General features: G+C 37.7%; 1 protein-coding gene across 3 annotated transcripts in view; it reads left to right on the top strand.

The window, feature by feature from the left end:
• The window catches only part of MGAT5 (alpha-1,6-mannosylglycoprotein 6-beta-N-acetylglucosaminyltransferase), a 134,102-nt gene that overhangs the window by 40,578 nt on the left and 75,699 nt on the right, over positions 1–17,825 (top strand). For all 3 annotated transcript variants that reach the window (XM_034061682.1, XM_034061681.1, XM_031053070.2), the window contains exons 2-3: positions 11,671–12,049; positions 15,701–15,868. In XM_034061682.1, coding sequence (XP_033917573.1) covers positions 11,812–12,049; positions 15,701–15,868 — 406 coding nt within the window. In that variant the 5' untranslated portion in view covers positions 11,671–11,811. The remainder of the gene's footprint in view (positions 1–11,670; positions 12,050–15,700; positions 15,869–17,825) is intronic.

Here is a 17,825-nt window from a genome sequence, read left to right as displayed (position 1 = left end):
TGGAGATCACAAAGTGATTTCCTCTAATGAAAATATTCCAGGAATGCAAGTAATGTCTTCAGACTGTTGGTATTTAGTCCTTAGGATCAGGCTAGATACAGTCCACAGAACTGCTGAGCTGGAATGCTGATAATATGAATGTCAGGTCCTGAAAACCTGTAATTTTGTTTTGTAGATAATGCTCCTGTTTTGCTGTGGTACTTGCTAACATAAATGGAGATTTCAAGTACTAAGGTGTGATTTTATGTCTGTTAAAGACAGACTTCAGGCTTCATTTCCTGGTTTATTTAAGGATAACTGTGTAAGTTCTAACTAGAACCTTTGAGAAGGAAGAGGAAATCCATGACCATTCAAGCATTCAATATTGTAAATAATTAAATTTGCTAAAATGTTAACATTTGCATTGACTTTATAACTGCACTACAGCAGGAATGAAGGTTTGCTTTCAGCACTGAAAATGAAGCTACTTTGGCTAACAAACCTTGAATTGAGAGTATTGACAATAGCCTCAATAGAAAGTGCTTTGGAAAGGAGGCCTTCCCAGTAGTTCAGCTAATTTATAAAAAGTTCATTATCCAAACCATTTTGCACTGTGGACCAGGACCAGCAGATGAAATAGCTTTCTCATGTAATAGATGATAGGTGTCTAGAGGACTTGAGAACTTTAGAGATGCTAAGAAAAGAAACGCTGATGTTAATGATGAGATATAAGCAGTGAAGGGAACTTCCAGGTTTCTGCATTCATCCTTTAGTATGATGTTAGGCAGCACATCAAGTCAGAAGCCTTTGTTGCTTGCTAGGACTTTGTCTTATTATTTCTTGAATTGTGTGTGGGTTTTCTGTGCGTCCGTCCTGCCTAGCAGTACTCTAGAGAGAAACTACAAAGTGCTATTACTGATTCACTTTCCTTCCTCCCTCTCCTCCCTTTAGCTTTGTAATGGCTACAGCTGGAACAGAACTGGTCCTCAGAGTATGTGAGTACAAGTTGTTCTACAGCTGTTTAGGGATGGCAAAAGAGTAAAGTCTGTTTTTCACCTGCTCAAAATAGTTCGTAAGTTGTGCCCTATGATAAAGTACAGTTCATATGTTTGCAAAGGGAGCTTCTATATTTTACTAGATGTTGCAGATATCTAGAAAGCTGATGGTGTTTCAGCAGCATAGTGTTTGTAATGTCATAGGTGACAGCTTATAACAAATGTGGTCGTGTTTGTCCTGGTACTGGCTCTCCTTTGTAAATACTGTAGTGGTAGTGGCCAAGCTGTTCAATATGTGTCATAGTTTATGAAAAAGCTTTAAAATTCATAGCAACATTTTGTGAATCATGTGCAGAGATATTTTATATGAAGACTCTTATTACTGCTATTTGCTTATGGGTAGCTGGATCAGAACTGTAGGTGTCAAAACTTTTGTTTAATGCTCCCTCCAAGAGTTGCTCAGTGGCACTCTTCCATTAAGATAGCTGTTCCTGTGCTTTCGGAGGAAAAAAAATTACTTTCAAGCCCTATTAGTGCTTTAAAGTTCTGACTTGTGTGATTGTAGGTTTCTGACTGGGCTCCACTGAACACTGGAACAGGTTGCCTAAAGAAGTGGTAAATGCTCCATCCCTGGCAGTGTTCCAGGCCAGGTTGGACAGAGCCTTGGGCAGCTTGGTGTAGGATGAGGCGTCCCTGCATATGGCAGAGGGATATGGTTTAGTGTGAGGTGTCCCTGCCCATGGCAGGAGGATTGGAACTAGATGATCTTAAGGTCCTTTCCAACCCTAACTATTCTATGATTCTATGAACTTGGATGATCTTAAAGTCTGTTCCACCTTTATCCATTCTATGATTCTATGTGCAGAACTGCATGCATGTCCCTTTAAACATTTTGACAGTGGGAACGCTATGTTTGTGATAAGTTATTATTACAGTTTAACAACAAAGTGAGCTGTGTAGCTTTAGTGCTGTTGTTATCACAGTAACCTTATAATCACTCATCAGTCAGGATGGGATAGACTTTTTTTGTGCTATGTGAAGCTGGGTACTTTGTGAAAAATTGTTGCTGCTTACAAAGAGAAATAATAAACATTAACAGCTTTCATTTCAATGTAAGTGCTCTTCTAATCTTTTGTGGTATCAGCTGTTGATAAATACCAATGTCAATCAACAGGATATATACAGGTGATGCAGGAAATAGGTTAGAATATTTTGCTGCTCTACTAACTTTAACATTAGATACGAAGTAAATTGCAATTTCATCATTTTCAGTTAGATGAAATGCAGAAACCAGAGCAATAGGATAAATAGCAGCACTATTGGTTCTAAACAGGTGACTATGTTGGAATTTCAATTCCATTAAATTTTGTGCTTTGGAGATGCAGCTTGTATTTTCAGCCATTTGTCTAGCTACATAAGCTGGACTGTGTTCAAAAAGCTTGCCAAGAGTAAATCCATTGGAAGAAGTGTTATACTTTGACCCAGGTTCAAGACATTCTAAAGCAACAGAAATAAATGTTTCTGAAGACTTATTCAATGTTCAGTTTGTTTTGTTGTTTGGGTTTGGCTTTTTCCTTCCCTATGATCTGATATATGCTTTTGTAATAGCATGCACTATTACCCTAGTTTTATATGTATTTATTTCTACTTTTTCTGTATTTTATGTTGACTCCTCTATATTTTTCTATTGGCGTTGGTCCTTTATAGAAAGTTTGGACTTGGAATACTGTAGCAACAATTTATTTAAACCCAATGTAATGAGAATTTATTTTTGATTATCCCCTGTCCCCAGCAAATTATAAGAAATTCAAGAAAGTTAATTTTCTTACACAGATGTATTTATATTTTTGTCTTCTAATTTTGAAAACTTTTTTTCAGTAAGATGTTGTGGGTATTTTATGCATGAATATGTTTGGATCTTTCCTTAAGTCTTCTACTTTATTTTCAGTTATCTGTCTGGGGTCCAACATAATTGCCAAGAACTGTTTAGTGTGTTGACCACCAAATTGACAAGGGATGATGGTTGGGCATCCACATTGATGAGGACTTTCTTGCTGAATACAAAGAACTTTTTTTGACTTTACTTTGTGAGTTGGACAGAGCTGCTCTTGAGAGTTACTTGTTTTTTAATTTTGGAGAGACTGCAAGATGTGATGTAACAGGCTGATTTGTGGCTAATAGCAATGTGTGAGACTGGATCCTGGAGTATCTGCTTGATGCAAATGAGCTAATGGATCCAATTTCTAAATAATGAACTTACATTTTGTTTGAGTGCTAACTAATTTGGTTGCTTTGATTATAAGCTGAAGTCAATTTTATTATTCATAAAAAATAAAGTTTTCTGAAGAAGCTCATAACAATGCTTGTAGCTTCCAATACCAGTTATGCTGTGTCCTAAAGAGATGGGAGAGAATTACCAGAAACCAAATTGCACACATGGGACTACTCTGTAAGAACCAAGGACATTTTGTTAATAACTTTGGAGAACTTCCAGGTGATCTGAAACGTATGAGACCATGCTTCTCAGTAGGTGCCATATTTATGCCTTTCAGAGGACAAATGCCAAATGTAAACACAAAAATGATATAAGAGGATGTCATATAGCCTTTGACTGAGGGTAATTGGGAAGAAGGGAAGCAAAGAAGGTATGTACTTGTATCTACAGTGGAAATATGATAAAACTTATTGGCCATGAGACCTATTTTTAAAACACATTAAAATTAATGAAGTAACTTAAGATTGGTTTGTTCAGTTATATGAGACTCTTAAAGGCATGAGAACATGACTCATGCATACTTTTTTTCACTGGTTTTAGGGATGTTGTAGATGATGACTATTCCTCTCAGCCTCTGTAAGAGACTTTCTTGCAAAATAAAATGAAATTTAATAAAAACCCAAACAAAAACAAACAAAAAACCAACAACAAAACAAAACACAAAAAGACCCTAAACCTATTTCCTAATCTCTTGATCAGCATACTGACATCCCAAAATGTTCTTCTTTTAGTGTGAAAATTCTACTTTGGACATCTTGCTTAAATGCAGTAACAAGACAAATGTCATTAATGTACCCTATACCTTGGCTATTGGCGTGTTTAAACCCAGCTGGTAACTCAGAACCACACAGCTGCTTGCTGTGTCCCTCTTCCTTCTCCCCCTGTGCCTGGAGAGGTGGGGAGGAGAATTGAAAAGAGTATAAATCCCATGGGCTCAGATAAGAGCAGTCCAGTAACTAAGGTATAACACAAAACCACTACTGCTATCACCAATAATAATAATGATAAGGAGAATAAAAAGGGGAGAGTATACAAAAATAAAAGGGAAAAACGGGAAAAAAGCAGTAAACACAAGTGATGCACAATACAATTGCCCACCACTCGCTGACTGATACCCAGCTTGAACCCAAGCAGTGACCTGGGCCTTCCGCTTAACTCCCTGCAGTTTGTATACTGAGCATGATGTGCTGTGGTGGGGAATACCCCTTTGGCTAGTTTGGGTCAGGTGTCCTGTCTCTGCTTCCTCCTGGCTTCCCGTGCCCCTCCTCACTGGCGGAGCATGAAACTGGAAAGTCTTTGGTTGGAGTAAACATTACTGAGCAACAACTAAAAACATTAGTGTTATCAGCTCTGTTCCCAGGCTGAAAGTTAAAAACACAGCACTGCACCAGCTACTAAGAAGCAGAAAAACTAGTCCTACTGCTGAACCCGGGACACCAATAAATGACTGTAAAAATGTAAATTTATTTTATTTGTTCAAGGTCAGGAGTATTTCTGGTTTTCTGAGGTTCTGGGATGTCCTATTCATAAAATCTGTTGGGTTTTGTCTTGTGTTTTGGGTTTTTTGGGGGGTTGTTTTAATCTCCAAGCACTTCACTAAAAGAAGATCAGGTTAGTTTGTGATTATGATATTACAAGTAGTGCTTGGAGTGTTTTTAATTGATTAACACTATCTGAACCATAAGGATTTCAATCCATAAGGATTTTTCCTGTAATCTTTTTTCCTTTGTTTTCTGTGTAAACCTTCCTCCCTTTTTCACTCTTTCTTCCCTGAAATACCAGAGTAAGCAAACAACATGATAGGAAGAACATGTGATGATTTAATTTCTGTAGGACTAAACTATAGAAAATTATGTGCTGGGTAGAAAACTGGAAACGTGTTGGTGTACTCTTTGAAACCACAAACCCACATGGGGAAATTAAGATAGGGTTGCCACCCAAACTGTGTCTAAGTGGAGAGTTTATTTTTGAATGTGAAGGCAAGGTGCTTGCTCAAGCTGAAAATTTACTTTGTTTCATGGCATCTTATCAAGGCTGCTTTTTTTTCCTTCAACTTTCATCCCACCCCCTCCTGCCAGTTTCTACTACATGTACACACAGAGAAACAAACATGTCATCTTCCCTTCAGCCTAAAAAAACCCCCAAACCCAGAGTATTTATACTCTTGTTCTCCCTCAGTCCATCTGTCCTGCTTCTACTATTGTGACCCAGTGTTGTTCTGCTTTTCTCACTTCATGGGACTGCATCCCGAACTGCCACTTCAGGCACAGTATGTGGTGCCATTTTAACTGTAGATGAGTGATGAGAGAGAAGACGTAGTGACATCTGTCAGCTGGGAGAAAAGAATGGGTTGGCAGAAGCGTTGCTGAAAATAAAATTTAGCGGCAGAGGAAAAAGCAAGACTTAAGACTTTCCATGAAGCTAAGGAAGTGGTTTTATGCATTTATTTTTTTATGCTAAGGAACTTAAATTATAAAACATGCAGTTAGCAAAAGCATGCAGAAACACGAATCTGGGATAGTTCTGTGATTTTTCAGCTACCTTCTTCTTCCTGAGGTGCTGGGAATGGAGACTGCCTGTGTGAACACACATCATTTTGAAATGCAAGTATACTTGCAGAAATTGGGCATCTTTTTTCTTCTTTGATCTAGTTTATCCTTTCTTTTCTTGTACCAACGCAGCATAGCACTGTTCTTTGATTTCTCTTGACTGTATTAAGTAGTAAGCTGCATCTTATCCCATTGTTAATGCTGTATTTTGGAAGAAGGAAACGTATATTGAGCCTCTATAAAGGCTAAAGAAAGACAAGATCTTACAATAAGTAAAAAAGAGGCAGAGTGGCTTCGGCGTGGATTGCAGCATTTCAGGACAGAGGTTGGCCAGCTGGGGTGGGACATCTGCTGAGACACTCCTGGAGGAATGAAGAACACCAGTACCAGGAAATGCATTAACTTGCATTCAGCTGGGGTATAGTGCACATCTGTTTAGGCAGTGCAGCTGCAGGAGGAGACAGTAAATATCAGCCTGGAATTACAGCTTTTGTATATGTTGAAGCATGTCTTGTTTGAACTGTTAAAACCTAGCAGTCTCAGTTTGGACTCATTGCTCCTAGTAAGGAGGTTTTAGAGGATTGCCTCTCCCTTTTAAGATGCATTACATCAACTTCTGTATGAAGCACGACTCCTGGCATCCCTTAGCAGAGAAGTGCTAGGGTATGGCAGGTGGTTTTACTCACCACTGTGTTTTCTGGCTGTAGACGGTGTGTATTGGCAGACTGGGACTTGAATTATTGTTAGCTTTTAGGTTAACACACGTTTCATAAGAACAGAGGAAATTTATGTCTAGATGTCCTCGGTTGGTCTGTAGCAAGTTGTTCTGCAGATTCAAACAGTTGCAAACAGAAGTATAGCCTGCTCTCTTCAGAGAAGAACCTAGGAAATAGATCAGTATTTGCATTAGGATCCTGGTGGGGGGGGTTTAAGAGCACCTCTTTGGGCTGATTGTGGTACAGTAATTATGCAGCATCAAGCATGGTGGTACAGTGCTGCAACTGAATTTGTGACATTTGAGTATGAATATATGTGTGAGAAAAGAATGAGAGATTCCTGTGAGTGAAGGTCGAAAAGGCTGCTACAGCAGTTCTTTAATCCAGCTCTAAATTTTATAACAAAACCTCACTAGATTGATACTCTTTAGCAGTATACATTGCTAATGGCTAGTTCTTACTCGTTCCTAATCATTACCACTGCATATTCAAAGTAATTAGTCTGTAACAATCTCACTATCAATTAATTGCAAGCACACAGTCCCATAGAGCTGGTGCCATGTATTTAGTGCAGATAGCTATGGTCCTTGATGTTCCAGGCTGTCACAGGTGCCTTTTCTTCTTGCTTAGCAGTTTTATTCCTCCTTTTCAGCATTTGCTGCTATTGAAAGAAAAGCAGGTTTTTTTTCCAAATATCAAGGTTGCACTTCAGCAGTGACTAATAATTGACCCTCATTGACTTGCTTATGGTTTCAACCTATGCCCATATTTTCAAGGCCTGTGTTGTTATCTCATATCTAAGCTGTATGCCATAACAAGAGGCACCTGGTACCCAGCTATAGTTCTAATTCACACAAGTTGTCCTCATAATTTCACAAGCATAAGAAGCCAGAATTTGGACCTTGCACATTTACAATAGGAACACAGCATAGGGCCTGAAGCCTGTTCATAGCAGTGGCAATGCTATTTTTGCTGAGCTGCTTGGTACAAAACTGCATATACGTCATTTACTAGTCATGCTTTATAAGTTTATTAATGTTTGAGTTCATAACAGGCAAATAATTAAATGCTACTTAATCTCCAGTTACTTTAATGGGTGGAACAGTTTGTGCTTTGGCTACAGAAAGTTAAGGTTGTAATAACTGTGGCAGTAGTGATGAACAGCACTGCATTAAACTGATGAACAGTTGAATCCTGACTATCCTGAGGATAGTGCTGTTCCAAGGTTACCCTGAATAAGTGCTACTTCTTATATAGGTACACATGAGACAGAGAGCATCAGGCTTTTTATATGTCCTATGTACAAAGAAACATCATTTAGTAACTTGAAGATGATTAATTCTCCTTTTTAATTGTGAAGACGAATACATGGATTATGTGTCACCAAAATCTGTTCACATAAAGATTGTACTATTTTAAGCAGTTTAAAAAATAAAATAAAAAGGGAAAGATGATAAAGGCTTAAAATACCAAGAACTGTGGTTTGCATCCCTGAAGTACAGATCACTCTAGCTTTGGAGTCCTTTCCTGATACGATTCTAAATAGCATGAGGGGTATTTTGTTTGATGACACAGACCTGGTAATGTTATCCTCCGTAACCAGTGAATTGACCAGCTGTTGAACAGGATTTTATTAAACACGGAAGGGGGAAAAATGTGCTTTTAATGAAGCTGTTTAATAGTTTTAGTTCTTTTAGTATTTCAGAATTCTTACACTTGTTTAAATGGTTACAGAGTTAGCCTTTTCAAAAAAAAAAGTGCTAATCACTTTTGTTAAGGATAGAGGTAGTTTTGTTTTAAATCATGCTGTTTTTCACAAAGGGTGTAACTTGTCTGTTTGAAACCTAACAAATTACAACAAAACACCAGTGTATTGGTTTAACTGTGGGGAGATTTTTGGCGGTTAGAGTTAAATTTAAGGAAGACTATAACAAAGCTGTTCTTTATAAAGATTTTCTTGCCCTGTATATCTTTTCACTTTCACCCTGTTTTTCACACTTGGCATTTAGTTTTGTTACATTAGCTACTCTCAGTAAAACAGGAGGAATTATCTTCTTAACGGTTTTATGAACAACCTCACAAGTATGGCATACCCAGTTTACAGAGGAGCAGTGGAATTATTTCAGGAGTTGTCTTAGAGTGAGACAGCCTCTTTCCATAGCTGAAAAAAAACCCCAAACTCCAACAGAACAAAAAACCCTGTCATTCCTTAGAGGCATGTGCAAATACGTGTTTCCATATCCTCTTTAGATATGACTCCTATTGTGTATTTTGAAGACTAGGCCAGGAAAAGGCCTTAATAGTTAACAGGATCAGCTCCTTTGCAAACATTTTTAAGGGAAAGAGGCGAATAAGGAGAATATTCTACCACTTTGCATTTAGGAATGGCTTACTTGGTAGTCATAACTGACATATACTGTCAGTATAACTGTTGATAACTAGTTAGTAAGCATGATGAAAGCCCATGATTGATTGCAGTATAAAAAATATATGTTTGTTGCTTCAATGGTTGCTCGTTGCAGTTATTAATTCCCTGTTAAAACAGAAATACAGGGATATTTCTGTGCTGCTGTCATAATGCATTCCACATAACTCCTTGATATCTTCTGACCATTGTCCACTTAGATACCACATAATGAGTCATTATAGATAGGTGGTAATCATTAACTGGCAATAGTTGTATTGCAGTCCGTGACATCTGCAAATTTAGGGTTAAACATATACCGAAGTCAGTATGGGTGTGTGTCCAGCCACAGAGGTGGTGGAAAGCACGAAGATTCTTCTCTTGCACACTTTACAAACCTCCATGGACACCAGCAGTGCTTTAAAGATAATCAGTTAAGTGTATATTGTTGGGCATTCATCGAGTTGCTAGCCACTGGAATTGCTTAAGTGGCAGTAAAAATGGGGCTGGTTTGTGGGGTTTGGGGTTTTATTTTTATTGCTTTTAGTACATGAAATAATGGGGGCCATTCTTCCACCTGTCAATGAATTTTAATTCTTTCTAATGGCCAAACTTTAATGTTTTCTGTCTACCTTGCTACAGTTTTTGATGGGATTGAAAGCTTTTCTTTTTTTCTGTTGATAGACAGAATGTCAAAGTCAACAGTTGTATTTAAGTAGATTGTTTTCATATGTTAAACATACACTGGTTTTGTAATCTTTGTTTCTGTTCTAGAAATTTTAAAAAAAGGTGAAATACTTGCATTTTTCTGTTGCTGTTTGTAATGTTTATTCTGTTCTGTCAGTTTTCTTCCTAAACAACTAGTAAAAAAAAAATTTACACTTGTCTGTTCAAAAATGGTGGTGATAGATTTACTTTTTTATTGAGTGTTTTCCACTTCCCAAACAACTGATAATTGGGGAAGAAATATTGACTTATTACTGCAGATCTTATTGCTGTCAATTCTTACTTTAAATTAAGTCACTGAAGGATTTTATACAGAAAATTTCCTATTTCTTTTTGTGCCATTGTTTTAAACTAAGATTTTTTTCTGTATTTTATCAGACCAGATATTGCAAAGAATAGTAAAACATTCAGGTTTTAATGAAATGACAATACTCTACTTTCTAGTCAGTCCAGGAGTGTCCCAAGGTTGTAGTTACATAAACTCAGGGAAGTAAAACTTCCCTCTGTCATTTTTTAGAAAATTAACTTTTATGGAGAGCAGCACTAAACAGAGTACTTAATTTTCTCCATTGATACTAGTAATTTTCTTTATTTAGACATTTTAAGTGTGGAAAAGGTCAGCTTGAGGGCTTTGTAACCTTGTTCATTGTACTTGCAATTCATTTTTCTGCACCATTATTCCTTAAGCAAACAATGGCTACAAATTGTCCTGGTAGCAATGTACATGCATGGTACACTTGCTGCCTTGTCTGATGTTAGTGTACTGTGTAATGCACATTCACTTCTACAGTCGATAATAGTCAATAATGCTAAACTCACACGCAAGACATTTTGGAAGATAAGTGGTCCAAAGGTATTTCTGTCCCTCTGCAGAACTGCTGGTTCAACTGAAAGCAGAAAATCTAAAGGTAGTTTTAACAGAGAGCACTGCTAGCAGGCGTCTGTGTAATTATCCTATTTAAAAAAAAAAGTAACATCTGCATTATCTGTACCAGAGCAGAATGGAAGGGAACATTATGTTCTCTAATCCTGTCTGGAAGCATTATGAAGCTAAAAGGATAACATTTTACCAAATCATGTGTTGAACATGATAGGTTACACTTAATTACCTTTTAATTATCTTTCTTCTTGTTGGGCCTTATGCTAAGGACCCTGCCTGCAGCCCTCATCACAGAGCTTTTCTTGCCTTTAGAATCTTTATGCCAGGTTTTATTTTTGAGTTTACCATGAAAAGGTGGTTCTACAGTGTCTCGAAAGCCCTTATAACCATTTTTTTCCCTAGTGTGTCAAAAGCTCTGAGAACATTATTTTTGTTTACAAAAGGCTTGTAGCATTTAGATGTATGTGTTTTGGATTTGATTGTAAAGGACAAACTCATTGGACTATGTTTTATGAATAAGGAGTACTGTGCATGGCAGAGGCCACACAGGAGCAAGAGGAGATTATTTCAGCCTTCTGACTGCTTGCAGTGTAGCCAGGAGAGTGTATTGGCTTAAATAATGTAGATTTCTTTTTTTCTTCTTTACCCCTGGGGGCGTCTGATTTCCTGATCACCTATCTAGCCATATGCTGTAGCTCTTGCCAGGAACTCCGAGCAGTGTCACTGCCAGCTAAAATGACTTTGTTTCTGAGAGCTGAATTAGGCTGAGAATTGTCTTAAACTGACGCACTGGCAACATCACAAAGTTTTGTGTATGCACATTAAAAAAAAATGTAAAAGTGGCTTTACCTTGAAATTCAGCTTAGGAACTGCTTCAAGCATTGAATTTTATCTGTATACTTAGAGGTGTTCTGTACCTGCTCAGGCTCATCGCTCCCTCTTAATTTTCTTTCCAGTGCTTTTCTCAGCTTCTTTATGCTCTGGCTAGTACAGTACAATATTGATACAGGCAAATCAAACATTTAAAAATAAAAAGCATATTGTCTACTCTTGTTCTGTATTAGTGAGGGTGAAGTTCTACTACAGCTAGTAAAACCTTCTAATATGTTATGGTAACAATGCTTCTTTTCTTTCCTTTTACAACAGGATGGAACTGAAATACGGATATACTTTGACTAAGGAGTTGGAATAAGACTGAGTTCCGCTCTGTGATACCGTGACCATGAACTTGCTGTTTGGCTTCATGCTTTAGGAACTTTTAGGAACTGTGTGAAGCTGTTGGGAATCATGGCATTCTCTCCATGGAAGCTGTCCTCTCAGAAACTTGGCTTTTTTCTGGTGACTTTTGGTTTCATTTGGGGAATGATGCTTCTGCATTTTACTATTCAGCAGCAAACACAACATGAAAGCAGTTCAGTCCTGCGTGAGCAAATTTTGGATCTCAGCAAAAGATATATCAAAGCATTAGCTGAAGAAAATAAAAATGTGGTTGATGGGCCTTATGTTGGGACAGTGACAGCATATGGTAAGTGTGTGCTCTGGATTACATGGTGATCTGATTAAAGTTTCTTTTAAATTGTCCAAACATTTTACTTCAGAATGCTGCTCAATTGACAGTACTTTACACTGTGGGTTTTCTGCACAGCTGGAGAAAAGGGCTTGTAAATATGAAATGGGAAAAAAATTCACATTTCCAGTCACTTGGAAATGAAGTTGTCTGCTAATTTTTATTACATCTGTCTAGTAACTGTATTTAGTATGCCTCAGGTTATTTGTTAGAACTTGCTCTAAGATAAACCATTTTTGCTGGTTTTGCAAAACATGGGAGGCTTTTCAGTTTGTGTATCAGTGATCTGAGAGATTCCTTGTGGAAGAAGAACTTGCCTTATTGGTAAAGATCTATGTTTATTTCTTCTTCTTTCCTCTTTCACTTCTTTGTTCAGTTACTTTGTCAGTTTACGTAACTTTTAAGTTTACTTATCTGGCATAATCTTAAATTAAGATCAAATATATTATTTTTACCTCAGGGTAGAAAACTCTCTGTGAGTTTCAGTGCCTTGTTTGACAGGAAGTCTTAATGCTTACTCTTTTCCCCTAAAAGAAGGTTTTTTGAGTATGTGAAGCTGCTTGCCTTAAAGCCTGAGGTTATCATCTTAATCATAGCTAACAATTATGTTGCTTTATTGCTTAAGCAAAGCTGTTGTTATTCTGTTACTTCTGATTTGTTGAACTATACTGGTATTGTAATCTTACAGAGCAATACAAGCTAAATAGCATTTACTATATCAGTCAATATTAGATCAGTCAATACTAGAATCAGTCATTACTAGATCAGCCTTCAGACTGAAGACCTGCAAACAAGTAGAGATCCCTAGAGAATTGTGTGTGTAGGCTTAAAACAAAACCCTATCTGCCATATATCTTGTAAGGGTACTTGATGGTAGGGGAATTAAAGAAAATAAACAAAACAACGAACAAAAAAACCCAGGTCTCCAGAAATTGAAGGGTAACTACATTAATATGTGTCCTAGCTAGGTCTAAGGGTAGAGGATATACTTAAACGAAGTTCCCCCTGCAGCTTGTTGCCTGTGTTACTCATTTCCTGTTTCAAATCCCAGTGAGGAATAAATTGAATTGCCAACAAGCAGTGGTCAAGTTCCCTATGAGAAGTTAGAGAACATTTGAAAATGGGTGAAATAATTTTGTAACTCTTCTGTGAAAGTAAAGCTAAGTTTTCTGTAGAAATATCAACTTCCATGGCTAAGAAGAATTGTAAGGATAAATTTGGACAGGTGTTTTCAGATGAGAAGGTTTAGAAAGATGCAAAATATTGGTAATGTAGTTAGTTATAATGTTAGAGGCAAAGATCCTATGGTGAGTGAGTAACATCATATTAAATAATGCTTTATGAAACTGAGCAAGATATAAGCAAGTAAATTTGTCCTGTTTGGCATCAAATGAGTTGTTGATAGTGTCGAGGTTTAAACCAAGTCGCCCAACTCCTGGAGAGTTAGGAAGGAGAATCCAAAGAATGTAGCCCCCACGGATTGACATAAGAACGGTTTAATTGCTAAGGCATAACACAAAACCCCTACTGCCATTTACTACTACAAATAATAATGATACAGCAAACAGCAAGTGAAAAGAATACAACACCCCACCAGCCACCGACCCATAACTCACTCCACCCTGCCTGGCCGAGCACCATGTGCTCCCTCCTCCTTTTTCCTCCAGCGCTCTACCCCTCCAGCATTCTCTTTTCCAGTATCCATCCTGGGCATCACGTGCTATGGTATGGAATACCTCTTTGGCTAGCCTGGGTCAGGTGTCCTGTCTCTCCTTCCTCCTGGACTCCCCTCCTCCACCTGGCTGGAAAAAACCTTGAACAAAAACACCGTCAAAACATGCTCAAACCATGACAGATAGCAAACGATCAGTTTAACTATTCATGACTAAACACGTTAATGACTAATATTAATGATAATTGGTAAAGTTGGTTTACTAGTCTATGAAAATTAATACCATTGCTACTTAGCCTCCTTATTGCTTTTACTCTTATCCTCTGATTGATATTAGTGAGCACAGTCATGATTTCTGTGCTCAGCAATAAGTTTTAAGTTTGCTTGATTTGGCTGCTTTTACCCTCCCAAAAGATTTTCAGTTATTCCTTAATTGTGATTGCAGACCTTGTTCACTTTGTCACTTTTCATTTATTCACCTGTCAGGCAGCTGGATCTAACACTTTACTTTTGGAAGTTGTAGTCCAAGTGTACACAGAGTATTATATTTTTGTTGCAGTAAACAGTTGTTTTACAAAAATTATTATGAATCTGTGCTTTGCCTTCCCCTTCTCAAATGAGGCTTTAATTGTTTGGTTTTGTGGCGTTTGTTTTTTGGGGGTTTGTTGGGTTTTTTTTTGTTCTGGTGAGCAGTCTCTCATACCTTTTCTTCTGTACACTATATCATTAAGAGACTTCTGGACCCTTTTAAAGTAGTCCAGATTATTATTAGTGCTTAAGAGTCCATCTTCTGATCTTTAAAGGTCAGAGGAGCTATAAAGAAAAAAAAGATAGCACAAAGCAGGTGTGGCAAAAATGCAGCTGGTGTTAGGGGCAGAGGAATCTTCAGATGTATGGAGAGATTTTCTATTACAGATCAGAAAGTTATTTGATTCTGAAGTTGTGGAAACCAGAAAATATATTAAGCATATGCACATGTAATTATTATATGTAATTAAATGGGAAAATAGTGTAAATTAATCACACTGAATTCTTTATTCTCGAGACAATGGTAAATAAGCAAAGAAAAATATTTCATCTTCTTTGGCTTGTTGCCACTATAATTACACAGCTTAGTTGCATAGTGGTCCATTTTTCCCCTGTTGCCCACAGTTCTGTAAGCTTGCCCAACTGTCTGGGTCACTTCAAGAAATCCGAACAAAAGAAAAGGGAAAGAAAAATTATTCAAGACTTTTTTCTGGGATGCCATTTGGTAGGCAAGCTTCTGTTATTGTTTGTTGCTTTCCATGTGAAGGAAAGGCTGTGTCAGACCAGATAGGTAAAGGCAGTTGCCAACAGGCTGAAGAAAAAAAAACACGTGATTCATGATGTTTTGTGTATCTATCAGAAAGGTTGAACTTCACATTTATTCTTGTCTTTTTTTTCTTCTGGTTTTTGGTGGCTTTTTTTTGTCAGTGCAGAGCCTGGCTGTGGTGGAGGAGATGCAGGTGAAGGTTTTTGTACTGACGCAAAGCTGTCCCTCTTGGGAAGGAGATTTTTGTTTCCAAGTGACTGTGCACAGACTGTTCCTCTAATAGTGCTTGAACATGGATTTAGATTCAGAGTCATTATTATTTAAGCAGCATCTTATTACTTGAACTATTACAAAGCATGCACTTTTTTTGTTCCCATGTGCGGACCCATGAAAGCTCACACTTCACTTTGAATATAGGATATATATATGAATTGCAGTGTGCTTTATAAAATACGTCTAGGGAAATTAGTACCCGAGACTGAACAAAGTAGGGAATGTTAATGCATAGAACTGCTAATGACAAAAGTTTGCACTGATGAAGTGTCTGTGTATGTTCCAGTCTCATTCTTGTATCTATTTTTGATTCTGTCTGACAGTGTGCATCGCATTATTAAGCAATTTAACTTTTCATTTTCATTTGTAGATTTAAAGAAGACACTTGCTGTCTTGTTGGATAATATCTTGCAGCGCATTGGGAAGCTAGAGTCCAAGGTAGAAAACCTTGTGCTTAATGGAACAGGAGCAAATTCTACCAACAATACTACCACTCCTGCTCCTAGTTTGGGAGCAGCTGAAAAGCTTAATGTAGCAGGTGGGTACGGCAATTGTTTAAAATATTTGTGGACTTTTTAATCTGTATATATTTCTCTCTTCACCACAGCATGATTTTTCAGTGTTAGATTTTTGGAATGCCATAGTAAACAAAATTTTAACTCAAAATCTAGCCTGCATCAATGGCAATCTAAAGTCCAGTAGTTGTTTACAAGCACGGAGTAAAACTTTGCGCTATGGTAACTTGAACACATTGAAGAAAACAAAATTCTCTGCCAAAGGGGTGTAGTCTACCTTGTTCATAGTCACTTTCATACGTTAAAAGGTTGCACTATAGAATGAAGAAACTGGGCAAGCATTTTCTCTCTAAACCTGATTGTTCAGGTTGGTATGAACTGCATTTCCACTGTATGCAATTTATTGGTTATTAGCTGAAAGAAAACATTTAGTACGTTTGTTAATAGTTATGATTTTAAATGTCTTTCTCTACTCTGCTTAACAGCTCTTCCAATTTGACACAGAGAGAATGACCTACCTGGTACCTTCAGCTTAAGTAAATATATGTTTTAAATTGAAGTCATTAATTTTTTTCTTCAGTGAATGGACTGTTTTGTTACCCTTACACTTTCTTGAAACCTTTGAGTCGTCCTGTAGTGGTAGAATGCTTTTGCTTGCCTCTTCACCTACGTATCTCAGTTCCTTTAGTGTTCCCAGCTGTGAATGTGGTTCCCAGTGGTTGGTACACTGGGTGAATCTTGTTGTTTATGCTGCCTAGTCTATTGCCCTGCATGTTGCTCTGCCACCAGTCTAAATAGATACAGGCTGTCCTGACACATAGGAAGTCCTCTGGACTCACTTGTGCAAGTCCACGTCTCTCTGGGGACCCCAGAGCTGAATGCAGTACTGCAGTCAGGGTCTTACGAGAGTGGAGTAGAGGGGGAGAAACACCCCCTTTAACCTGCTGGTCATGCTCCTTTGGATGCAGCCCAGCATATGGTTAGCTTTCTGGGCTGCATTTCTGGGCTGCAAGTGCATATTGCTGGGTCACATTGAGCTTCTTGTCAGTCAGCACCACTAAGTCCTTCTCCTCAGGGCTTCTCTCAGTCCTGTCTCTGCCCAGTCTGGATTTTGGTTTTGTTTGGTTTTTTTTCCGTATAAAATGAAGAAACATCGTTGTAATATTTTCTTTCTGTAGCTGGACAAAAGAGAGACTTGATGCTGTGATTTCAATAGATTTGAAGATAATTGGAAGAAGGAAATGCGTGCTCTTGCTTATACATTTGTAGGCAAAAGGTCATTGTTCTTATCGGATTTGGAAACATTTTTCATCGGTTCTTAGGGTGAATGAAATTTTGTTATTCTTGGAGTTTTCTAGACTCACAATCTTAGTATTCGTGAGCAGCGTTTAAGGAGCTTGGTAGGAGTTTTCAGTTTGCGAGTGTTTACATAGCTTTTTGCTGCCTGGGGCTTGCATAGTGGCAAAGAACACTGTTGGTGTATTAGAACTTCAGCTCTTTTATTTTTGACTCTTGGTATACTAATTTAAAATACCTGAAGTAACTGTATTAAGCAGCAACAAGAGAAAACTTTAGGAAACAATTTCTTAAGGTTTTTCTACTGCTATTCTGTAGACTGGACAGTGTTACCTTTTTGGTTATCTCCAGGCTGGATGGTAAAATGGAGCTTGAAGCTAATCTTTGTATTAAAGTGCCAACTATTCATCTATTTGAGGCATTTGATGGAAATTCATCTGATCAGAGGCAGACAAACGGAAAAGATAAGCTTATGTCTATTTCTGTCTTCATAGCAGTTTCCTGACAGTAAACTCTGGAAGCCGCATGATTCCAGTAATATCATAATATGAGTATCTCCTCTGTTAGGAAGGAATTGTTCAGAAAATAAGCTAGGTGAGTAAAAATTGTGATTACAGTACCAGCTGCAGTGTTGGTTTTGCCTGTAATATTTCAACATCTTTTTTTTATTGTGCTAGAGCAATT

This window comes from Melopsittacus undulatus, chromosome 4 (genome assembly GCF_012275295.1).
Source record: "Melopsittacus undulatus isolate bMelUnd1 chromosome 4, bMelUnd1.mat.Z, whole genome shotgun sequence".
In the NCBI taxonomy this organism is placed as follows: domain Eukaryota; kingdom Metazoa; phylum Chordata; class Aves; order Psittaciformes; family Psittaculidae; genus Melopsittacus; species Melopsittacus undulatus.
This window is presented reverse-complemented; position numbering and strand designations above follow the sequence as displayed.